The sequence below is a fragment of the Typopeltis vanoorti genome, chromosome 4 (assembly GCF_054136105.1).
Source record: "Typopeltis vanoorti isolate ZY-2024b chromosome 4, IOZ_Tvanoo_1.0, whole genome shotgun sequence".
Classification (NCBI taxonomy): Eukaryota; Metazoa; Arthropoda; class Arachnida; order Uropygi; family Thelyphonidae; genus Typopeltis; species Typopeltis vanoorti.
The window spans coordinates 7,639,795-7,666,916 of NC_143552.1; the positions used below are offsets into that span (position 1 = coordinate 7,639,795).

Here is a 27,122-nt window from a genome sequence, read left to right on the forward strand (position 1 = left end):
CAGTTCTAGTACACAGACCTTCAGGATAATTGAAAGAATGCCATCAGGGCCAGGAGACTTTTTTGTGTCTAATTTATACAACAGGTTTATGATCTCTTTTTTGGCAAAAGGATACAGGGGCATTGTATGTTGGGCAGTTGGAATGACTGAGGGCATTTGCCATTGTTAGTTATGTACGCATTAGTGGCAAAGTGTGAAGCCAGGAGGTTAGCTTTTTCTTCTGTGGGTGATGTTGCAATTGAGCCATCTGGATGTGATGGGGTGGGAGTAGTGTAGGGCAAAAGTTACGAGCTTCACTGCATTTGGTGGACTGCAGACCAAAAGGCATGGCTGCCATTTGGACAGGCTGCAAGCTTGTTGATTTTTGCCCATTCAAATTCTGTTCTAGAAGCATTGATAATTTTCGTTTGGCCTTTTCTAATTTTAATAATTTTCTGTTTTGGGCTTCAGTATAGGCATTGAAGGAGGATGGGGTTCTTGATTTGAGCCAGTTGTGGTATGCCTTATTTTTTATTTGTACAGCCTTTACACATCTTTTGGAGAACCAGAGTTTGAAAAGAGGGACGGCAGTTCAGAGTAGTGTGGAGAATGTATGTTTTCATGCCAGTGGGGATTACTTCGGTGATACACTTGATACATATGTGAACTGGAAGACTGGACACAATAATTCAACCATGGTAATGAAGCATAGTAGTCTCAGAGACTGTCCCTATTGGCACTGTTATAATGCCAAACTAATCTTGTGGAAGTGACTGTGTAAGCGTTGTTGCATGGGAGAGGAGGTGAGCACTAGGTTGTGGTTAGAATTACCTAGGGGGCTCACTACATTTCACTGCATATTTGGAGGGGATCACTGGTAAGGAGAAGATCTAGGGTATTTATGGAGTAGTTCAGGTTATCTGGTACTGGTCGGCTTTTGAACAATTTGTGTAAGGTCGTTAGTGATGGCAAATGTTTCAGCATCTCTGCCTGCAGGATCTGTACAACTGGAAAAGGAAAGCCAATTGCTGTTATGAACATTAAAATCACACAGGAGGATGATTTCACCATCAGGAGAGTGGGACTGGAGAAAATCAACTTTTAAGGAGATGAGATGAAAGAGCTGAGAATGGTTGGTGGTATTAGGAGAGCGATAGAGACAGCAGATGAATTTGACTGAGTCGGGGAGGGCTGATATTTTCAGCCAAAGAAGGTTGAAATAGAGTGACTCTAGTTAGGTCTGGCATGGTATGTCAGAGTGGATATATGCACAGACGCCACCCTTGGGTCAAAAGGAGTTAAATAGTGTATAGTTTCGATGATTGAGATGGATAGTGCTGGGTGAAGGTGAGATTTGAGTTTCTGTTAAAAAGAGTAGGTGGGGTTTGGTGGACTGCAGATGGTTCTGGACACTATTAAGTTTGGTGTTGAGGCCACGGATGTTGGCGAAGTGGATATGCAAAGTTCTGTGAGGCATGGATCTGACCCCAAGGATCTTGCATGTTTCCTATGCAGTTCCTGCATACTGGTGTCCTTGGTGGCTACTAGTGCTGTGACTTGGTTTTTGCACTAGTTTGGTTTGTTTGTAGTGTGTCATCCAGCTGTTGTCTTCATTTTGGCGTTTTTCTTCTAGTTGTTTTTGGAGTTGACATCTTTGTTCTCTCTGGGTGAAAGTTAAATCAGGTGTAGTACGTACTCACGACTGGTGGCAAGTGTCCTTTAGCTTGTTGTTTATCGGCATTATAAATTTTGATGTGTTTGTTGGTGTGTTGCAGGTCACTTTCACGAGACGTGGAAAGTTGATTTCATCCTTTCTTTTGTTTATGGGTCCGAAACACTGTTTGACGATATTTCTGGGATCAAAGTTGCATTCACCTGCTAGTTTGCCAACGTCTTCTTTTAACGATTAACCATTTTCTGTCAAGTTCAAGATAATGGCATTGAGTCTCCTGTTTTTGGCCTCTAGCAGCTCGTGTACTATTGATGCGATTAGATTGAGAGAGAGAGATATACGAAGGTTGAAGTAATGCAGAAGTCATGACTTCTGCATGCTTCAACCTTGGTATCTTTTCCGGATCTGACTTCCACTGAAGAGACCTCAATAAAGGTCGAAACCGGTCTGGGTAGTGGCCCTTCCCATTATGCATTGCATTATATACACCTGAAAGGGGGGGGGTGTGCTTTGCATTATAGGATACATACTAAGGCAAGTGATATGAAATCATTGGCCTCTATCTACAAGTAGCTCAGACGTGGATATATTTCACGTGCAAAACTTTATTTTGCTAACTTGGGAAAAGGATTAAAACCAAGTATAAAATTTCTTGGTAATGTATACCTTTTTTTCTTTCGGTAACTTTGGTTTCACTGGTGCGGCACTTTGTATTGGCATTCGGTTTTTTGGCGATCAGCGACACTACACTGACAGAACTCAAGGTAATCTTTTGTTGTTGGCCTTTGTTTCCGCCATCTTTACTTCGCACGGTAGGCATAGTGGGCACTTTCATGTGGCTGTTTTTAATTGTAAAAAATAACTGATTTGATGACTATGGGTACTTACAAGTTGTGCTGAAGTAATTGGTTCCTTAGTAGCCTCTGTTACTTTTCCATTTACTGCTTATTTTGCACAAAAAACATTGCAATTACGATAAAATGTGGGAGCACAAGTTTAACATATCTTATTCATAGGCGCCACCTAGTGCCAATAACTTGGCATGACCTGTCCGTCACAAAACTATGCTGCCAAATATCATATTCCTTTTAACCCATTCTTTAATTTTGCCCATCTGTAATATTTTGACACCCACTCTTGAGATGTTGATTGATCAGATAATTTGATACCTCAGTCTTTCGGCATCTTTTTTATACAGGAACTATTTCCCCATATTTCCACTTTCTTGGGTTCCATCCAGAGCTGAGACTTAAGCAATCTATTCCAGTGCACTGCTAATTCCCTTGCACATTTTCCCATAATACATGAGCTTATATATCATCTAATCTCATAGCTGTATTCACATCAAGGTTCTGTGATACCCAGTCCACCTCCAGTTCATTTATCTCTGTTTCCACATCAGCTCCTGCCACTGTTGTTAATGCAGTGTGTCTACCTTGATCATATAACTTTGCAAAGTGATTACTCAGTAATTCAACTGTTTAGTCTGCTTCAGTTACCTCCCTCCATCAACACTTATCAAAATTATTCCGCTATATAATCAAGTCTGTATATAATCAAGAGGAAGGCCCAGGAGGAGATGGGCAGAAGACTTTTTAAACCCTTGAAAACGTTACAGACGAACAATTGCCTAATAATGGAAGCCAAGAAGAAGAAGATAATCTAGTCAAAGGCATTGACAATTTTATTTTTTTATTTTTATTGCTTGCCACATACCAAAATAATTCTTTGGGATTACTGTTGTTGGCTTGCACTGCTGATTTTCCTTCCTTACCATGCTGTGGTCACCCTTGGCATATGCTCTGTACTTCTCATGTGTTTGTTAATCACCTTTCTCTTTAACTTTCCTCCACAAACTTTTTTTTTTGTGTGGACCCCTGCTTAATGATGCTACTCTTCTACTTTATTCCCACCTGCTGTATCTTCTTGACTGCAGTCTGTTATTACTTCCTTCAAACACTTCACCATTTCCCAGGCACTGTGAGCATCTGTCCACAGCAGTTTCTTTTGCTATGGTGCTGCTTCAAGCAGTAGCTTAGTTTTTTTCATAATTTTCAGCTTTGTCATTTTACATATACCCTTTCGTAACTGAAAATTCTATTCTCCATTTTTCTCAATCTTCCAGGTCAAAATTATTTGATCTCTCAACATTCTGTGGCTGTGTGGTCACCTTGGTTATAGATAAATCTTCTAATTCACTTACTACATCCAGTACTCTTAACTCCTAGTACCTTCCATCACATGCTGCCTCAGTTAATTATTCCTTAGTAGTTGCATAAACTCTGTTTCCTTCCATTCACATCCTTTCCCTTTTCAATCTGTTTTCCAACAGTTGAAGTCTGCCATAAAATTTGCTCTCCACTGATTGAGCTTATTTGCTGATGCATGACCACCACATATTTTCTGCATCTCCTGGCCTCTAGTAAGAAATGACTGTGTTTTTGTCCTTCTGGCCTCTAGTAAAAAATGACTGTGTTTTTGTCCTTCTGGCCTCTAGCTTACACCAGATGGCTTCAGATGTACTCTCTTTCTGTTGAACTTTTACTTTTTTTTTTGGCTGCAGTTCATTTGCTAACATCATCAGCATTCTTTTCCCTTCATATTCTCTCTGTTATTCCTGAAAATGCTATACCTCTTGCATTGTATCCAACTGACTATATCATCTTCTGACAACCATGCCTTGCTAATTCCAATAAATGTTCCCATATTCTTCTGTTTTTGCATTCTTCAGTAGAAAATTATGGCGCTTCAAAAATCCCCATGGAGTCAAAGACTCATTGTGAGAGATACCCCCTTTGTCATATACATACACCTCATACTGTGCCTTAAATATGTTCAAATTCTCTGCAGATACCACACTCTCAGGCAATGCATTCCATTCACAACTCTCCATGCAAAAAAAACTGATTGTCACTCCCTTGCACACACCTGGAGGGTGTGTGCAAGGGAGTACATCTTCCAGGGATGACTGCTTGTTCACCCATCATTTTCTGAAAAATTGATTCAGTGTTAAACCTATAGTAAGCCATCACTAGCTTGTGTGTCTCTATTATATCACCCCTCTTCCTCATATCCACTAGACTGCAACTTGCATCTTCTTACATACTCAACATTCCAAAGACCAGAAACTACCATAGTCAATTGCCTCTGGATCCTTTCCAATATATTTTCATCCATTTGAAAAACCAGGTGACCAAATCTGTTCACTGTAGTCCATATGTGGCCTAATCAAGACTTTATACAGTGGAACCAGAATCTCCTTCTACAAATCAAGGAACATGGAAAGAGGAGTTGAGTGGTAAGGAAATAAGTGTTGCATGGGAACTGACGAAGAAATACATAATAGCATCAATGTGTGAGTTTATTCTGAAGGCTAAAAGGCTGAATAAGATAGGTGTAAAATGGATGAATGTGGATCTTAAGCATGAAATTTGGAAATAGAAAGTACTTTGGAGGAAGTACAAGATGAATAATGGTAATAATCAGTTACATGAAGAGTATAAAGAACAAGCCAGGAGAGTGACTCAGTTAGTAAGGAAAACATGAGTATGAGCAAAAATTGGCAAATCTGGCAAAGAAAAACATTAGAGAGTTTTTTTAGATATGTGGCACGTAGAAGGAAGAATGATCATTGTAGATGTTAATGGAAAAATGTGGTAGATTGGTAACTGCTGTAGAAGATCTTGTTGAAGTATTCAGTGATCAGTTTATAAGGGTGTTTTATCCTGATCAGGGTGGAATCATGAGGAACTTAAGTGTAGAGGACATAGGAGAGGATGGCTTAATTGTGATGAGCAGGAGGTATTTAAGGAAATAAATAACTTGATATCAATAAGGCAATAGGATTTGATGGCATATCACCATGCATCTTAAGGGGATGTTCCAGGAAATTGGCAGTAGCATTGGCATGTGTGTTTAATAAAAGTCTTGCAACAGCACAGGTTCGAAGGGAGTGGAAGGAGGGTAAAATTGTTCCACTGCATAAAGGTGATGATAAGGCTGTAGATTCAAATTATAGGCTGGTCTGGAGTTGTGGTGAAGGTACTGGCGAGATTGGTGAGAGGTAGGATACAGAAATGGGGTTGATAACAACAGTATTTTCTGTGGTTATCAGCATGGGTTTGTTAAGGGGAGATCATGTTTCACTAACTTACTTATGTGCTAAAGGGCCAAGAGGCTATTTTTCCAGCGGCGTAAATTAAGTTAAGGGGATAATAAATCCCTCATTATTTTAAAGCCGAATATGAAACTCAGAGATCGAAATCTAAGAGTTTCATGCTAAAGAACTATCGGCGAGTCAAGCGTAAGTCATCACTTGGGTAGTACAACACTAGGGCAAATCATTGCAAAGGTGGAGCAAGCTCCATCACTATCCTTAATATTTTCTCATAATGTAAAACACAGCTCCTAGGGGATGTATTACTGTTTTACATTATGAGGAGTATTACCTACTCACTGATGAGACCTCAATAAAGGTCGAAACCGGTCTGGGTTTCGACCTTTCCTCAAAATGTAAAACAGTAATACATCTCCTAGGAGCTGCGTTTTACATTATGAGAAAATATTAAGGATAGTGACGGAGCTTGCTCCACCTTTGCAATGAGTTGCCCTAGTGTTGTACTACCCAGGTGATGACTTACGCTTGGACTCGCCGATAGTTCTTCGGCATGAAACTCTTAGATTTTGATCTCCGAGTTTCGTATCCGTCTTTAAAATAATGAGGGATTTATTATCCCCTTAATTTACGCCGCCGGAAAAATAGCCTCTTGGCTCTTTATCATAGTAATAATAATATATGGGTACACCGGTCTGGCAATTCGTTAGTAGGGGTATATGTAAGTTCGGTTCAATTAAACCTTGGTATTCCAGGTCTACCTACTCACTGATGAGACCTCAATAAAGGTCGAAACCGGTCTGGGTATTGACCTCTCCTCATAATGTAAAACAGTAATACATCTCCTAGGAGCTGCATTTTACATTATGAGAAAATATTAAGGATAGTGACAGAGCTTGCTTCACCTTTGCAACGAGTTGCCCTAGTGTTGTACTACCCAGGTGATGACTTACGCTTGGACTCGCCGATAGGTCTTTGGCATGAAACTCTTAGATTTCGATCTTCGAGTTTCGTATCTGGCTTTAAAATAATGAGGGATTTATTATCCCCTTAACTAAATTTACTTATGTGCTATAACAAGGGGACACATACCTTGGAGAGGGTAGATGCATATACAGTGGTATACTTGGATTTTGAAAAAACTTTTGATAGACTGCCACACTACTAGCTGGTAAATAAATCGAAACATATGGGATTAGATAACAGACTTCTGAGTTGGATTAGTGACTGGCTGTCAGGTTAGGTATCATAAAGTTGCATATGGAAGTGCAGTATCCTGAAAGAGAAAGAGCACTACTGGTGTGCTGCTGGGATCAGTTTTAGGGCCATTGTTATTCAGTTTGTATGTTAATGATATTGGGATAAGTTTAACTAGTGATATGCAGGTAATACAAAACTGGGGAAAGCAATGCAAAGTCAAGTAGATATTATGGCCTTACAAGAGGATTTGAATAGATATTGCATGAATGGCGAGGTAAGTGGTGTACTTGGATTTTGCAAAAGCTTTTGATAGACTGCCACACGAAAAGCTGGTAAATAAAATCAAAACAGATGGGATTGTATAACAGACTTCTGAATTGGAATAGTGACTGGCTGTCAGGTTAGGTATCAGAAAGTTGTATGTGGGGGTGAAGTATCCCGGAAGAGAAAGATCACTACTGGTGTGCCGTAGGGATCCGTTTTAGGGCCATTGTTGTTCAGTTTGTATGTTAATGATATTGGGATAGGTTTAACTACTGATATGCAGATGATGCAAAACTGGGGCGAGTAATGCAGTCAAGTGGATGTTATGGCCTTACAAGAGGACTTGAATCAATTGCATGAATGGGCAGGTAAGTGGAACTGTTAGTTTAATGTTGCAAAGTGTTAGGTTTTGAGATTTGGTAAGCAACAATGGGATGCAAAATTATACCCTTGGTGGAGAAACTTAAAAGGAAGTAGAGATGAGATGTAGGAGTGATGGTAAACAAGGACCTGAAATTCAGGGGCCACATTGCACAAGTTGTCAAGATGTCACATTGGATAATGGCAGTAGTGCAGAGGACCCTGACATGCAGATATAGAGAGATTATGATGCCATTATAAGGCCTTGATCAGGCCTCATGGATTATGGTGCACAGATTTGGTTGCTGGGTTGTAATGGTGACAAAGATATGTTGGGAAGAGTCCAGAGAAGATTCACAAAGGTGGTCAGTGGTCTTTGGAATGTGGAGTACAAGGACAAGTTGAGAGAATGTAAGTTGCAGAGCCTCGTGAATAGTAGGTAGAGGGGGGGGGATATAATTGAGACATATAAACTAGTCAGTGGTTGTTATTAGGTTGACATGGAAGAGATTTTTCATAGAATGGGAGAGGGGTGGGGTAGAACAAGAGGCCATCGTTGGAAACTGTATAAGGAGGGTGTGAGCAGAGGAGTGAGGAGAAGGTTCTTTGCATGGAGAATGCTTGGTGAGTGGAATGCATTGCCTGAGTGTGTTGTGAATGTAGACACACTGAATTGGTTTAAAGCACTGTTGGATGAGCATTGTGTGCAATAGTGTGTACCTCCCATGATTTGTCTCCGACTCCATGGAGGTCAGATGTTAATAATAATAATCAGTCAGTTTCTTCTGCATCCTTGCCCAGAACTTTTTGTGTTGTCATCACAATGTGTCCTCTAAATTTTAGATATTTATCCACCATTGTCTCATGATCTCTTATTTCCTCCCACCTCCAACAGTATATCCCTGCCAAGAGTCAATTCTTCTTCCTAGGTTTGTTTTTCAAAATTTAAAACCTTCATTTCACAACCTTGAACTGGCATCCCCAATCTTGTGTCCATTCACTCAGTCTTTTCAAGCCTTAGTGTAAAGCCACAACACCTGCTATAATCCTCATAATTCTTCCCACCTTTGCATCATCTGCAAACAACCGAATATCCCCATTCAAATCTTCCCCGTATTATTAACATACAAAATAAACAGCAATGAGCCTAAAATAGACCCTTGAGGCACGCCACTAGTGACTCTCCTCTTCTAGGATATTCCTTCCCCCCATACACAACCAGCTTATACTTATCAGATAGCCAGTCTCCAATCCAATGCACTAATATCAAAGTCTAATATCAAACCCCATCTACTCTAGTTTTACTATCAACTTATTATGTAGTAAGCTATCAAAATCTTTTGCAAAATCTAAGTGTACTACTGTGTATTCTCTCCCTCATTCAATGCAACTGTCACTTTATTGTAATAAGTAAGCAGATTACTAAAATGTGATCTTCCTTTAACAAATCCATGTTTCCGATCAATGCGAATGCCACTCTTATTATTATTATTTTTAAACAAGACCTCATGGAGTCAAAGACTCATCTAGGAGGTCCTTTTATCTCACACACATCTCATCATACCGGGTCTTAAACACATTCAAACTCCTTGCAGACACCACACTCTCAGGCAAGGCATTCCAATCATTCACAACTCTGCACGAAAAAAACCTGCCTCTCACTCCCCTACTCACACCCTCTTTATACAGTTTCCAGGGATGACCTCTGGTTCTCCCCTGATCTCCCACTATTCTCTGTAGAACTTCTCCACCATTGATCCTATAACAACCCCTTACCAACTTGTAGGTCTCTATCATATCTCCCCTCTTCCTTCTCTCCACTAGACTCTGCAAATTACATCTTTTCAATCTTTCCTCATACTCGACATTCCAGAGGTCAGAAACTACCTTAGTCAGTCGCCTTTGGACCCTTTCCAACATCTCTTCATCGTTCTGAAAACCAGGTGACCAAATCTGGGCACAATAGTCCATGTGTGGCCTAATCAAAGCCTTATACAATGGAACAAGAATCTCCCTACTTCTACACGTCAGTGTCCTCCTCATCATTCCCAGAAGTCTTTGTGTTGTCTTCACAATTTTGGCAATGTGTCCCCTAAATTTTAGATCTTTATCCACTATCACTCCCAGATCTCTAATTTCCTCTACTTCCAACAATATATTCTCACCAAGCATAAATTCTGCATCCCATCTTTGTTTTCCAAATTTTAAAACCTTACATTTTGCAACATTGAACTCACATCCCCATTTGCTTGCCCAATCACTAAATTTATTCAAGTCTTCTTGCAAGGCCACAACATCTTCACTACTCTTTATGGTTCGTCCCAACTTTGCATCATCTGCAAACAACTGAATATCTCCATCCAAATCTTCGCCAATATCATTAATATACAAGTTAAATAGTAATGGCCCTAAAACAGATCCCTGAGGCACTCCACTAGTGACTTTCCTTTTCCTGGATATTGCACCCCCATACACAACTTGTTGATACCTATCAGATAGCCAGTCTCCAATCCAATGCACTAATCTAATATCCAACCCCATCTGCTCTAGTTTGACTGTCAACTTATCATGAGGTACTCTATCAAAAGCTTTTGCGAAATCCAAGTATATTACTGTGTATCCTTCTCCTCTGTCCAAGGAAGCAGTCACTTTATTGTAATAAGTAAGTAGATTACTAAAACACGACCTCCCTTTAGCAAATCCATGCTGTCCATCAAAGATTATACCATTGTTGTCAACCCAACTCTGGATCCTAGTTCTCACAAGCTTCTCCAACAACTTGACCACAACACCTGACACACAGATAGGCCTATAGTTTGATGCTTGAGTTCGATCACCTCCTTTATGAAGTGGCACAATCTTGCCCTCCTTCCACTCTTTAGGGACTTGACCAAGTGCAAGACTCGTATTAAAAAAATATGTCAAGGCAGGTGTCAACTCTCTGGCACATTCCTTCAGAATACGTGGTGATATATTATCAAGTCCCACAGCCTTATTTACATCTGGTTTACTCAACTCCCCAAACACCTCTTGCTGACTTACAGTCAGTCTCTCCTCCCCATCATCAACTGCTCTTAATCTCTTCATGAAGTCACATTCACAAGATTGAAAGATCTTTATGAACTGCTCATTAAGTATCTCCACCACACATTCTGAAACAGCTGTCTTTATACCATTTCCTCCAATCAATGTCATCCTTCCATAATCATTCTTTCTTTTGCTGGCTACATATCGAAAGAACTCCCTAGGATTCTTTTTAGCTTCATTAGCTAACTGCTGTTCATACCTCTCTTTAGCTACTCTCACCAACCAAGTCACCCTCCTTGCCTGGTCTTTGTAGACCTCATGAAATTGGTTACTTCCACTTCTCTTATGCTGCCTCCACAATGCCCTTTTTCTCTGTATTGCATGCTTAATCTCTTTATTCATCCATCTCACACGTACCTTATTTAACCTTCTCACCCATGGTATATATTTAGACATTGCATCCACTAAATATTTTTTGAAGATCCCCCAAGCTGCATTGATCTCTTTTCCAGCTATTAACCCAATTCTGGATTCAATACTTTAACCACAACACCTGACACACACATTGGTCTATAATTTGATGCTTGAGTTCTGTCACTTTCCTTATGAAGTGGTTTGAGAAGTTGTTTCACTTCTTTGTGCAAATTGTGTTTTTGTGTATCATCATCATCAAATTCCTTATTTCTATCTTCAAGTGGTATATAGGATATATATTAGATGACAAGATTATGTTATTACTAACTTCCTGTCACCAGTTTTCCTTTAAATTAGTCTCCTTACATCAAAGAAGAAAGAAGACAACGTCAAGATTCTGATATTGTTTCCAGGCTTTTTGATAAAACACCTGTTTTGCTAACCCATCCTGTTCTATTATGTTATGATTCTCTTATTCATGCCATTCATCATCATCATCACTGGTTCTAATGGACCTTAGAGCACCCACACCTTACAAGTATCCCTGGAATTCGTAATCGTGATTCCAGGATAACATGGTTATCTCTATGCCTATAACTATACTTTGTATGTAAATTACATGTGTTCTCCTGGCCAGTTTTGTTTGATTGTAGGATGAAAAACATGAGCTTTTGGGAGAAAAACTCTTGTCGCTTTCATTTGAGAGAGGTTAATGTACCTTTGGGGTGTAAGGTATGGTTAGTAGGGGGTAGCACCTCTGCCTGCTCAGCAGTTGCATCAAAATATTTGGTGGCTGGGTGGAATTGGTCCCCACTCCTTATGCAACTGTCACTTATGGCTCCAAGTAGCTGGTAGAGTGCACCAGCAGCCACACCCTGAGACTGTGCCTCGACTGGCATGCAGAACTAAGTGAGGGTAACATATTTTATGCTGTAGTGAAGGAGAGTGTCTCCTTCTTGTTGCACTTGAAGACTGGAATGGCAGAGTTAGCAGATGACCAAAATTTAATTTGACAATGGTAATGAAGGCATGACAGCAAACTATGTGACATACTCTGGGCACACTCCGAGACAAAACAGAGACGTGGCCAGTCACTGTGGAAGAGACAGGAGCCTCACCACGTAACCTTCCGTAGTAAACCATGAAACAGAGAACCATGTCGGATTTAAGCAATAGAGACAAGGTTGGACCCTCTGCAACTTTTGTCTCTTGGAAACATTACAGGGAAGAAGAGAAAGAAACTGGGAATGTAAGACAGATACTATGAAAATAGCATATGACAAAGGTACCTTAAACCCTCCAGGGAGGGTATCTCCTGATCCTTCATGTCTGAAAACCAAGAATCTTCTCTTAAGGCTTGCAACTTGGAATATAAGGTCCTTGTATGAAGCTAGAAAGTTAGATAACCTTATACAAGAACTTGAAGATGAAAATTGACATTGCTGGTGTCAGTGAAGTCAAATGGACTAATAGTGGAATAGTAAACAGAAAGCACCATTCAATTATATATTCATGTGGAGACAGTCATAGGAATGGAGTAGCATTTGTACTAAAACATAAGATTGCACAATCCTTACTTGGATTTTGGCCCATAAGTGACAGGATAATTGCATTAAAAATTGCATCTCAACCTTTTAATGTTTTTATTGTCCAAATATATGCATCTACTTCTGATTACCCAGTTGAAGATGTAGAATGTTTCTATGCACTTAACAATGCTAAATCAGATGACATAACTATCATTATGGGAGCTCTAAATGCTAAAGTAGGCTCAGAAAAGATCTCTTCCTGCATGGGAAACTGGGCCTGGGACATAGAAATCCAAGAGGAGAAAGATTAATACAGTTCTGTGAAGAAAACAATCTGGTAATAACAAATACTTTATTTAGCCAACCTCCTAGAAGACTTTACACATGGAAAAGTCCCGGAGACAGCTGTAGGAACCAGATTGACTATATAATGATCAAATAAAGATTCCGGAATAACATCTTACAAGCCAAAACATACCCGGTGGTTGATATTGGATCAGACCACAACCCTGTGGTCATTAAAGCAGCAATAAAATTAAAGAAAACAATGAAATCTATAAACATAGAAAAATATGATCTTGGCTCCCTTAAAAATCAAGAAATACAAGATAAATTTTTATAGGAACTGGCACAATCCACTGCTATTAATGTTCCTGATTCCACCAGGTATCCTTATCCTAAAGATGAGATTGAGGATTGATGGCAGAAATTTAAAGAGTGCATAAAAAAGGCAGTAAAACAAACAATTCCCAAATTTGAGAAGCAGATGTAAACCCTGTATGAATGACAAGATACTGAAAATGATGGAGGAAAGAAAGAAATATAAAAATTGTCCTGAATACAAGAACTTAAACAAGTAGATCATGAAAGAATATAGGATTGCAAACGAACTATGGCTCAACAACAAATGCAAGGAAATTGAACTTTTGGACAAAAAGCACAAAACCAGAGAACACGACGAAAAAGTTAGGGAGCTAACTAGCAAACCTTGCAAGAGAGTAGGCTCTCATTGCATTGAAGATATCAGTGGAAACATCCTAACGGAGAAAGACAAAATAAGGCATAGATGGGTAGAGTATTCAAAGGAACTCTACAATCATGATAAAATAGATAAGCCGATGCAAGAAGATTTGGAGGGGGCCTACTATTCTTACCACCTGGGAAGTAACAAATGCCATTAGGAAACTGAAACCAGGAAAAGCTCCAGGAATGGATGGAATTACTGCAGAATATCTAAAGGTTTTAGATTATAAGGCTATAAGATCACTGACTGACATATGTAACAAAATATACGAAACTGGACACCTATGAAAAGATTTTAATCACTCAACATTCCTACCAATACCTAAAAAATCGAAGACAATCAGATGCGAAGAGTACAGAACAATCAGTCAGATAGCAAAAGTTATGTTATATATCATCCTAGAAAGAAGTAAACATAAAAATTGGAAATTAATGAAACACAATCTGGTTTTCAGGAAAATAAAGGAACTAGAGAAGGACTCTTCAACATTGAAACTATTATTGAAAGATACCTGGAGAAGCAGAAAGAAGTCTACTTATGTTTTATTGTATACACACAGTCCTTTTGACAATATATAACATGAACAACTAATGCATCAGAAAATTAGGAGTAGATGGTAAAGATACCAGATCACTGATAAATCTATATTGGGAGCAAACTGCCTCAATAAAAATATCAGGAGAAACCTCGGAGGAATTCCCAGTAAAGAAGGGTGTCAGACAAGGCTGTGTTCTTTCCCCTATATTGTTTAACCTCTATACTGAAAAGATCTTCCAGCAATTAGAAGAATTTAAATGAGTCAGCATAGGAGGCAGAAATGCAGATGATACAGTACTGCTGGCTGAAAATAAATAAGAACTTCAAAAATTACTAGAAGAGATGCTAAAACTAAGTGAAAAATATGGACTTAATTTCAACTTAAGAAAAAAAACCCAAAACCATGCTGGTAACAAGAGAAAAAGAGAAAATACCCGATATAAATATTAAGATCAGAGGAAATACCTTAGATCAAGTAGAGAGTCATATATATTTGGGTTAACTAATTACAGAGAATGGAAAGTGTGATAAGGAAATATTAAGAAGAATAGAAATTGCTAGATCAACCTTCATTAGCATGAAAAACATTCTGACCTTAAGGGAAATTCACACAAAAACAAGACTTAGGCTGTCCAAATGCTACGTATGGTCAACACTGCTATATGGAGGAGAAACCTGGACAATATCAAAATACTGTGAAAATAAACTAAAAGCCTTTGAGATGTGGATCCTCAGAAGAATCCGTAGAGTCTCATGGACTGCCAAAAAAAACTAATTTAGAAATATTAGAGATGATTGGAGAAGATAGGACTGTTGAAAACCATTAAGAAAAGGAAAACCATCTACCTTGGTCACATACTTAGGCATGAATCCCCACAAAGAACACTTCTAGAAGGAATGATACAAGGAAAAAGGAGAATGGGAAAGAACAGATTGGATGGGAAATATTAAGCTCTGGACCTTTTTGTCTTATGAAGAATGTAAAAGAGAAGCACAAAACCATACATGGTGGAAGCTCATGAAGGAGATGACATCTGACAAGACAAGAATGTACCTTCATTTGAAAAGACCTGATAAAGATTCTTCACATACTAGATGGAATTGTGACCTAAGTTTTTTCCAGCTGAAAAGCATTGTCAAAACTGATTGAGCTACAGAGGCTCCCATGTCATTCATACTCTTTTGTATCTGTGGCGTTTTTGATCATCTCTTTGATTTCTAACTCAGCTCTCACGTTCATAAGTTAAAATTGTTTTGAACACTGTATTAACTGATTTCTCTCTCTTATTCCCTATGTTTATTCAGCTGACATTTTTAGTGCCTGATTTTCATGCCAAATTTCTTAAATCAGTTACTCAATTTAGTTAATGAATCGTATAGACTTTCACTGGATTTCTTTAAGAGTATAGCATCTGCATTAAATAAAAAGGCTGGGTTTAACATCTCCAATTTTGATATCAGGTTTAGTGCCACTTTCCCTTATAATGTGATCCATATAGATGATAACAGAGATGCATACCCTCATGTAATTCAACTTGTTTATATCACACCATTTTATTATACATTCTTTGCTTGTTGCATCTTTAACCTTTTCATTGCTAAGCTTGAGTTATCTTGAGCAGATTAAAAATGGCATCCTTGCTGAGCTGAGGTATTCTCAAGTGCACTTTTATATTTGAAAATCCTCTGTCGAAATAACTTTAAAATGTGCTTGGTCTTTGCAGGTGGTGATGTGGTGATACGATATTATTGAATTATATAATGATATTATATGATATTATTTCATCTGATATCTGAAGTAAAGTATTTATACTTTTGCATATTATTATTATTATTTAGGACTTCCATGTGGTGGAAGTCCTGACAATACAAAATCTATCACACCATTCCTTAAATTCATTCTCTGTTTGTGCATGCTCTCACTATCCTATCAGGCAATGTATTCCACAGACCAACTACCCTCCATGCAAAAAAAAAAAAAAAAAAAAAAAAAAAAGCCACTTCTCACCATTGTGTTCATGACCTTCATTCTTAATTTCCAGAAATGGCCCCTTGTCCTTACTCCTTCCTCTTAATCTACTAAAGATTAAGAGGAATTAAAGAGAACTCCCCAGTATCATTTCTGTTACTGCCCCTCACCAGTTTAAATGTCTCAATTATATTATTTCTTATATTGACCGAACTCTGTAGTCTGCATACCCCAGTCTATTCTCATAGCTAACATTGTACATTCCTATCATTGTGTTATCTGCCTTTTCACCCTCTCCGAGGTTAATTTATGCCTTGCAAATCCCACATACCAAATCTGATTTCAATAATCCAGATGTTTTCTGATCAAGGCTTTATACAATGGAACCACAAATCTTCTGTCTCTGCTGGTCAGCATCCTTGTTATTGCAGGCATCTTCTGGGTTGCCTTCGTCACTATTGCGATATGTCCTCTGAACATCAAGTTTCTATCACTTCCCAAGGTCTCTTGCCTCTTTCACTTCCTATCTACAGTACAGTTCCTATAACAGAGTATATAGCTTCCCATTGATGGATCACAAATTTCAAGTTATGTATTTAGTTACACACACCCATTCATTTGGCCATCTGTCCAGCTTATTCATATCCTCCTGATGTATTACTACTATTACTAATAACCCTTCCCAACTTCACATCATCTGCAAACAACTTAATATCCACCTACAATCCATTGACAATGTCACTGATATAAAGGTCAAACAATTTATTGTTTGTCCCAGTACTGAGTCCTGTAGGACTCCACTTGTAACCTTTTTACCTTCTTGATATTGCTCCCTCATACACAACTCTCTGTTATCTATCAGACAGCCAGTTCCCCAATCCAATTCACTAACCTGCTATGTAAACCCATGTGCTGTAACTTAAATATCAGCTTATGTGATGCCCTGTCAAATATGTAGAATCAAAAAAAAAAAAAAAAGGCATAATATATGTTTCCCTCATCATTAGCTCTTGTTACTTTATTATAAAAGGCAATCAGATTACCAAAACAAAAATGTCCCTTAACAAATCCATGCTGACCCTCACAGATAACATTATTATTATTATTATTATTATTATGGGTATCTCCATGGAGTCAGTAGACTCATCGCGGGAGACCCAAACTAGCAAAACAATATCTGTCATATCTCTTCTTGAATTCATTTACAGACGAAGAGCTCACAACTAAGTCAGGCAATGAATTCCACTCATTCACCACCCTCCAGGCAAAAAACCTTGTTCTGACACCTTTGTTAACCACACTCTTCTTTAATTTCCAGAGATGACCTCTTGTTCTTCCATCACTATCACACAGCTGAAACATTTCCCCTGCATCAATCCTATAAAAACCTTTTAGTAATTTGAATGTTTCTATCATATCACCTCTTCTTCGCCTATCAACCAATCTCTGCAATCCACAAGCTCTCAATCTATCAATGTAGGGAGTATTTTTTATATCACTCACCAACTTGGTCACTCTTCTCTGAACCCTCTCCACAGCCTCCTGATCTCCAAGGAATCCAGGTGACCAGACCTGAGCACAGTAATCCAAATGTGGAAGTATCAATGCTTTATAAAGGGGAATAATAACCTCTTTATCTCTGGATGTCAGTGTGTTCCTCAACAACCAAGTAATCCTATGTGCAATCTTGGACACCTTAGCAATGTGTCCTCTGAACTTCATCTCCCTATCTACCAATACCCCTAAGTCCCTAGCCTCATCAATCTCTTGGAGTACCTTTCCATCGATGTAGTACACAGCTGGTAATCTTTTAATCCCAAAATGCATGACTTTACACTTTTCCACATTGAACTGACATCCATTTTCTTTTGCCCATTTTACCAGCTTATTTAAATCCTCCTGCAAACTTTCAACATCAGCTTGATTTTTTATTGCACTACACAACTTTGCATCATCAGCAAACAACTGAATATCTCCCTTTAAGCCGTTTCCTATATCATTTATATACAAATTAAACAACATTGGCCCAAGCACAGAGCCCTGAGGTACACCACTGGTCACCTGCCTCATTCTGGACTCGGCTCCTCCATACACCACCTTATGGTATCTCTCCCTGAGCCATTCTCCTATCCATATCACCAATTTAATATCCATTCCCATCTGCTCCAATTTGCGTAACAGTGTTCTATGGGGTATCCTGTCAAAAGCCTTAGCAAAATCCAGTAGTACCACTGTGTAGCCAGTTCCTTTGTCCAACTTGGATGTTATTCTATTATGAATAGTTAATAGATTGCTAAGGCAGGATCTACCTTTAACAAAACCATGTTGGCCTCTATAGAGTATCATATCCTGATCCACCCATTCTTGAATTTTGTCTTTAACCAACTTTTCCAATACTTTTACCACTACTCCTGAGATGGTGATTGGTCTGTAATTCAATACCGCAGTTTTAGAGCCACCCTTATGCAAAGGAACCACTTTGCCTAACTTCCACTCCCTAGGGACCATACCAGAGTTCAAACTTAAATTAAATATCCAGGTAAGAGGGGTTGACAATTCATTTGCACATTCACGCAACACCCGAGCTGATATTCCATCTAAGCCTACCGCAGTGTTTGCATTTAAGTTTTGCAATATATTTAATACCTCTGATTCTTTAGCTTCAATTCTCACATTAGGTATTGCTATAGGTATAGAGATATCCTCACTTGGGTGATAGACTTTTGAGAAGTGATCACTCAGTAACTCGACTATTACATCTGATTTTGTCACCTCAATACCATCAGCACCCACTAAGGTTATCCTTCCGAAGTCATTCTTCCTCTTACTTGCCACATAGCGGAAGAACTCTTTGGGATTACCCTTGATCTCTTTGGCTAAGGTCTTCTCATAATATGATTTAGCTTTTCTTACTATGCTGGTAACCTTTCTAGCTTGAGCCTTGTACTGCTCATGGGTGTCCTGATCGCCCTTCTCCTTGTAAATTCTCCATAACATTTTCTTTTTTTGCAGTTCAAGCTTGATACTACTGCTCATCCATCTAATGCCTGCCTTGTTTGACCTCCTGACCATAGGGACACAATCTGATATTGCTTTCCTCAGATACCCGCTGATTTTATCCCAAGCACTGCTAACATCTTTCCCTTGCAATATGTTTTGCCATGGGATGGCTGCAAGCTCACTCCGAAGCTTGTTATAATTGCCTAACCTGTAGTTCCGTACATACCCCTTCTTAATAGAAAAATCCACAGATTTTGCAACCTCCCAAGTCAATACCACATGATCGCTTTCACCAACTGGAGGTAACGAGGACACCTTACTTATGCATATAACCTCTGAACCAATAACCAGGTCCAACACTCTCACACCACGTGTCCCTTCAGTTACGTGCTGTTTCAAGTAATTATCTCGTAGAAGATGTATGAACTCCATTTCCTTTTTGCTACGTGATATTTCCTCCTTCCAATTGATATCACCATAATTAAAATCCCCCATAATAATCACTAAGCCTTCACTCATTGCACTAAGTTGCTGATGCATGAATTCAATATCTTCCCCCGTACTCCCTGGCCTATAGCAGCATCCAACTCTATATTTGGTTGCGTTGGTCACTATTTCGCACCAGACTGCCTCAAATGAACTCTCATTCACATGTCTATCATCATGATATACTACTTTCTTTGGCTGCAACACATCGGCTATCATCAACAGTACTCCTCCTCCTGTTCTATCTTCTCTATCCTCCCTGAAAATACTGTACCCTTCACATTCAATTCCAGTGACCACATCTTCTGCTGACAGCCAAGTTTCACTAATGCCTACAACTTTTGGTGAGATTTCACTGACTAATGCCAAAAATTCTTCTCTCTTATTTCGAATGCTTCTAGCATTGGTATACAAAAATTGCAGATTCCCTCTAGATCTTGTACCGGCTTACTCACCACCCAATGCTGTATTTGATCTCTCACTGATTTCTTCAAAAACTTACCAAAGTTTTACACCATTCTAATACCACCCTTTTGCAATGGTGGTATTAAATCTCTCCTCTTAAACTTCCCAACCTTGAACACTCCATCCTTCTAGTAATAAAACCTTATTTTCCACGGACAAAATAGTCTAATAAAGTGATCATTAAACAACTCCACTAGGTTTTCTGCATCGGTCACTCTATTCTCATTTTCATCTAACAGTGTCATTCTTTTACAATCATTTCTCCTCCTGTTGGCATAACAAAAGAATTCCTTGGATTGCAGGACAAATTTCTTGTCAGTTCATGATTTGCTTTCCTTATGATGCTAATCACTTTTCCGACCTGAGTATTTTATTCCTCATGCAACTGTTTTCCACCCTTATACTTTTTTCATAACCTCTTTTTCATCTGCATTTCCATTTGATATCATTAGTCATCCACTTTACACTAAATCTTGTTCTATTTTTCCCCAGAGATATACAACTTGCCATTACTACTAATAAACATTGCTTCACTAGTTTCTATGCATTGGTTGTGTCTCTCCTTTCCTATTTTTCCCCATGGAATTGCCCCAAGCTGATTTCTAAGATTATTATTATAATTGTAAGGCTTATAATTCCACATAAATTCTTTTCTTCTTGATACTTCTTTATATCTACTCATCCCTGAAGTCAAGACCACATGGTCTCTCTCTCTCTCCAGCTGGAGCAAGGATTACATTTCAGTTAGTATCAGGTTTTGTGATGCTGGGGCCAAATCCAAAACTCTTGAGCCTCTTCTTTCTTCTTACTACATGTTGCTATGTTGCTTTAGTCAGTCAGTGCTGCTGTAGTTAAAATCTCTCATAATGATCACTCATTTTGCACTTGCTAAACTCAACTGCCTAAGAATTTCTTGGTCCTCAAACTGTATTCCCAGGTCTGTAGCAACATCCTACTAAATATCCTGTCCTGCCTACCCTACCTCACACTACATGCTCTCAAAATAATTAGTGCCATTTCCCTCCAAATCCTCTGCTCTGAGAGGACACAACTCAGCATTTATCATAAGCAATACTCCACAATCATGTTTGCCCTTCCTATTCTGCCAAAATATACTATTCCCATTCATTTCTATTCCTTTCAGTATATCATCTTCATTTAACCATGTTTCACTGATCCTAATAATCTGTGGTCTGGCTGAGTCTAATAATGCTACTAGTTCAACTCCTTTATTCCTAATACTCCTGTATAAAGAAACAAATGAATTGTCAGTATTTCTGTACCTATGATTATTCCTTCCAGAATTTGACTCTGCACAACATCATCCATTCTCCCCATCTCCTGACAGTCTATCCCCACAAGATGTCATCCCTGCTTCTGTCTCCCTGATAACTCTAGTTTCCTAGCACTAATACTCTCACTTTTCCCGAGAACAACATTCTCTCTGGATGCCTTCATCCTACTTCATTCAAGCCTCAGTTTTTATTCATTCTCACTATCATGCCATTCCTTATCCTCTTATCCTTATGCTCTTCTCCTCATCTCTGCATTATCATATGTAAGTAACACTATCTTCTCTCTCATTCCTTATCCTTATGCTCTTGTCCTCATCTCTGCATTATCATATGTAAGTAACACTATCTTCTCTCTCATTCCTTATCCTTATGCTCTTGTCCTCATCTCTGCATTATCATATGTAAGTAACACTATCTTCTCTCTCACTCTCTTCTCCTGTACAATCTCAAGCATAAACTGCACATCTCTCGCTACTCGATTCATACTGTCTTCCAGGTCATTTGTGCTCACAATCACTTCATCACTGTTTCACCTTGCTTAATTGTCATAGTCGTGCACTCTGTTGTTCTTCCAGGCAAGCACTCTAGCATCTGTTTTGCATTCCATGAATCATTGAATCTCCATACATTCCAACTCTCACTGCTACATTCATTTTTTGCTCACCTGCATCCCTTGCTCTCTCCCTCTCTCTTTTCTTGCATTCTCACTTAACTGCCTTTCTGCTGTAGTTTAAATCTCCCATAATGATCATTCATTTTGTTTTCTCTCCATCCCTAGTTCCTGCCTCTCTTCTGACTCTCTTTCTTTCTGTTATCTGTCCATCCCTAGTGCCTTCTCTTCTCTGACTCCCTCTCTCTCTCTCCTTGAATTTTCACTTACATGCCTTCCTGTCATATTTCTAACCATAGAGTTTACACTGTCTTGCCTTGCTCTGAATCCCTTCTGTTTCCTAGTATCCCTTCTCTCTCTCTCTCACTCCCAGTCTCCTAATTTCTTGTTAGCTTCACATCAGTTAAATTTTTGTCTCCTAATCTCTTCTTTCATGCTTATCAACTCATTTTTCATAGTTAGTATACTCTCTTCTTTCTGTCTCATATACAAGATGAAATCTCCTGTTCGATATCACAAAGTCTTTGTCTTTCCAGGATTAATAAAAATAGAAAGCGGTGTGCATACTGACCAGAAATCATGAAAGCTACTGAAATCATCAAAAAAGAGAGACAGACTAATTAGCCAATTATGAGCTGTGTTGTTATTATTATTATTACACCCTCCATGGAGTTGACAGGCTCGTCATGGGAGGTTCATTCAACTGACAACATATTTATCATGTAGAATCTTAAAATCCTTAACATTCCTTGCATTAACAACACATTCTGGTAATGCATGCCAGTCACTGACAATTCGCTATGTAAAAAATCTACTCCTCACACCCTTCTTCATCCCCATTGTATAACAAAAAAAAATTAGAATTACATGAACAGTTAAGATATCAGGGAATAGTTGACATGTTTAAGTGCTTGTTCATTGGAGCAAATCTTCAAAGCCCTGTTTTTAAGTGTATTAATGACCCCTAGTTTTTGTGTTGGGTGGCGGTAGGAGTTTTTGTGTATATATTGGCCAGTATGTAGAGTTCGTCAAACATGATGAGTAGTTCTCCTGAAAGTTGTGTAAGATCTTGAAGTGGCATGCAGAAAGTTATTTTCTCATCTTCTCTTCATTTTCTTATTATTACTTTGTAGGATGTCTGAGAATTAATAATTATTAATTCTCCGACACCATACAAAGTAATAATGGGGAAAACATAAATATTTCCATATTTTCAACTGATTTTCATAAGAGAAATTTTTCAAAACTTCCATGTAACTAGAGCAACCACTAAAACAGGAAGTGCATCATCTATTGACCAACAACTCACATTTCAAGAAAGACACCTTTCAACCAGGTTCTTTTTGCACAAAATAAAAAATAATAAAAAAAAAAAACCCTTAGGACTTGTAAATGTGTATTCAACTGCTTCATTTGAAGAGAGAGAAAGAGCAGGTATGGATACAAAATTTTGCATTGCCCTATGTGCCTCCCCCCAACTCCTGTTTAAAAAAATTTCATAGAATGGCTAAACTTTGAAAGGAGGATGATGGAGGTGATAGAGAATGTTCAGTATTGTATGAAAATACCGAGCAAGATTATCACTAAAACATAATTTATGTGTAATAGTTTTGGTTAGCATTGAAAACAAATGGCCATAAGTTTTGCATGTTATTTTTTAACTTGTGTTTAAAAAGAAAATAATTCAGCGAGGAGAGTTTGGCTGACTTTTATTTTTTCAGCATGAAAAGTTTAATATAAACTGTTAATATCCCAATTATCCTGTATAATTGTATTGTTTTGAAGAGCCTTTTTTTTGTCATCCTGTCATATGCCTTTCCTAGACACACACACATTTAAATATTGATCCTTGCTCTATTCCCACAAATTTTAAACTGTTTGTCTTAAAGTGAAAATCTGATCCTGACAACCACTATTTATTGAATCAGCTCCAAATATCTCTCATTTTTTTTGTAGTCTCCTCATCGGAAATATGCTTACCTGAAACATTCAATTAGGAAATTCCAGCTTTATAGATGGGTTCTGTCAAAGCTTTGCTGACTGAACTCTGAATTATGCAGTATAGCCACCAATTTTTATACTTCCATATATGAGCATTTATAGCTAGATATCACCTACACATCTGCTTTTCAAGTTTTCAGGTTTTTGATGGTTATTTCTTTCTCAAATATTGATATGTACTCCTGATTGTATTCCTCCTGTCTGTTTTTTATCACTTTTCTGTCACTTCTTTTATTTAACAGTCTTTCAAACTAATTATTCCAGCCATCTAGAATATTTTTGTTTTTGTCACCTTTTATCATCTTATTAATTTTCTATTATGCTTACCTCCATTTCTTAGCAGTTTTTTCATTGTCTCCTGAATGTTTTGCCACTTTTGTAATATTTATCTTCTATATTTCTGCTAAAGTTTTCCCATCACTTTTGTTTAGTGCTTTTACATAGTGCTTTGTTTTCTAAAGTTTTCTCTGTATTCTCTCAGTTGTGTGTGTGTGTGTGTGTGTGTGTGCGTGTAGTTTTCTTCTTAGTGCATTTCTTTATTGTGATTATGTAGGCATACCAAGGCCCATTAATTATTGTTGACAGTTAGCTATATATTTTTATAGAAATTTATCAACAAGTCAAGCTTATCAAGCTAATTCTGGCAGCGAAAGCTGGTTTAGTAAACTTCTCCATGTTCGAAAAATTGATCCTGGGAAAGATTCACACTCCAGATTACTTTCAGATGCAGAATTTGTTTATGAACTGCAGAGTAAGTTGTGTATAATTTCAAGTGGTTTTACTTTAAAAAAAAATTTTAAAAAAAGAGAAAAAAAAAACTTCAGTGCATTATTTGTGTTATTAATTTCGTATAATTTTATTTTCCAAGCAGAAAAGGAAAAAAAACAACAACTCAATATCCTGTAGGCTGTTGTATAACTTATAAATTCAGATTTATTACAGTTCTCTCACTATAGAGAACTTTAAGGGACCACTGGAATAGTTTCCTATAGTGGATAGTTACAGTGACTTTTGTGTAGAATATCATTGTGTCTATTGAGCTTTTGTAGGGACTTTTTGATAGTTTGTTACAGTGGATAAGATTGTTATAATATTGTTTGCTATAAGGAGAGTTGACTGTGTATTGTTCATTATCCAGAATGATATATAGATACTTATGTGTGTATATATATGCATACCATACACAACGAAATTTAATTCCATAACACTTATTCACATGTAATGCTTTTTTGCCAAAATATTTGCTTATTTGCAAACTGTTTTATGTGTTCCTATTACAGATTTGTCCAGTTGTATAATGGTTATTTACGTATAACACTCTTTAGTGTACCCAACTCAAGCCGAGTTAAATTTTTAAATTTTCTAACACTTTTTTGTAATATTTAAATAGTTGTTTTTTTCTAAAAATGTATTTTTTCATTTACTCAGTAATTCAACTTCAAAAATTTTTTACTTTGCTGGTTTTTGGAGATGTATCATATCCCACACATAGACATGAATACTGTCAGTAAACATTATATGGTACATATCTGTATTCCTGTATTACATTATGTTCATATTCTAACAAGGCATTCCTTGTGTGGTAAAGCAGCTGCATCTAGCCTGAATGAATTGCACTTTCTTGAATCAAGAATGCCTGAACAGATAAGTAAAAACATATTTTAAACATTTCATTTTTACTCAGCGATGTCACAGAAATGGAAGAACTTAACACTTAAAGAATAAGGTGCTTAAATAGCAAATAAGTAAATCAATAAATCACAGTAGCAAACATTGCAAATGGGACACGCCTACTGTACTTATTATTACATGACACTTCCCTCCAGGGAGTCCAAAGACTCATCGAGGGAGGGCACACTCTACAACTCTCCGTCTCCACCACTCAATCCACCAACTACAGCGAACTGCAAATACACCGTCATCATCATCTACACCAATGCCATCTATTGCCCACCCACCATCACTAGTATTTTCACAGACAATCATAAATATCCATGCCCACGGTGGGATTCGAATCCACAGCCTTTTGGCTGGAGAGTGGATACTCTAACCACTGGCATCCATAGTAAAATGCCTTCCAGAGAGATGTTTCTTGAGGTGGGGGGGGCTGAACAAATGGAAGTCTGAAGGTGCTAAGCCTTATTACCATCTTTTTATGTATTGGAACAATTTTATTTCCTTTCCACTCCCATGGAACCTGTGCTGATGCAAGACTTTTTTTAAACAGGCATGACAATGCTACTGCCAATTCTCTAGAACATTCCCTTAAGATGCATGTGATATTTCATCAAATCCTATCACATTATTGACATTGAACTTATTTCTTTCTTTTAGTGTTGCACGGTCAGGGCCGGTTTCAGACTGTTAAACAGCTGCATGCTAGAGATAATTGGCCACCCTTGAGGCTACACTAGTGTTTTTTTTTTTTTCCGAACATGCACAGCAGTGAATAGAACATATGCAAGAATGGTGATAGCCATGTTGATGGAAAAAATTTCTACAGAACATCACTGTTCTTACTGTCTGGAAAAGGTTCTGAAGTGATTGATGTTGTTGAGTTATCTTTGTCTAACTTTACATATTTCAGTATGGATCCTCGTAATTTTTCCTTTTCCTTTTTCCTTTTCATTCTTTCTTGCAATAAAAAGCACCAGACGTTTAGTTTTCCTATCTGACATATCTAAACATATAATAAAAAAGATTAATAATAATGATAATAATAATAATAAGCAGAAATTATTTTTTCTCTTTTTGGATAAATAAATGTTGTAATGACCCAAACTGACTTGAGCCTTTTTGTACAGATTCCAAAAAAACTCGGATCTGTCCATCCATCTGTCTGTCTGTCAGGTCTATCTGAAAGACGATGGTATATTTTATAACAGGTACTAGAAAAAAAAAAAATTGTAATTCCATTTTTTTCCCAATTATGTATTTTTAGTAGCAAAAAACTTGGCCAAAACTATGGTTCGCTTGAATGAACATTCCTTGTTGAGTGAGATTTTTAGAGATAGAGAATGAAACCCAAAGAAGATATTTTGAAGTTAGCACCACAATAAGTTTTAACAATGTTACGTTCCTATTTCATCGCCAATATTTTTAAATTAACTATAGGCTCTATCGAATTTATTCCATCGGCTGCCCTAGAGATTTGGCCGCCTGTGTGCACGCACGCC

The 27,122-nt window shown here is 37.9% G+C and overlaps 1 protein-coding gene across 2 annotated transcripts in view; it reads left to right on the top strand.

Moving 5' to 3' along the window:
- The window catches only part of LOC150107091 (protein NipSnap-like), a 444,486-nt gene that overhangs the window by 91,092 nt on the left and 326,272 nt on the right, over positions 1–27,122 (top strand). The window contains exon 2 of one of the 2 annotated variants that reach the window (XM_090390992.1): positions 24,552–24,697. The exons of the other annotated variant lie outside the window; for it this stretch is intronic. Within the exon in view, the coding sequence (XP_090247118.1) occupies positions 24,552–24,697 (146 nt within the window). The remainder of the gene's footprint in view (positions 1–24,551; positions 24,698–27,122) is intronic. 2 annotated transcript variants of the gene reach the window in all.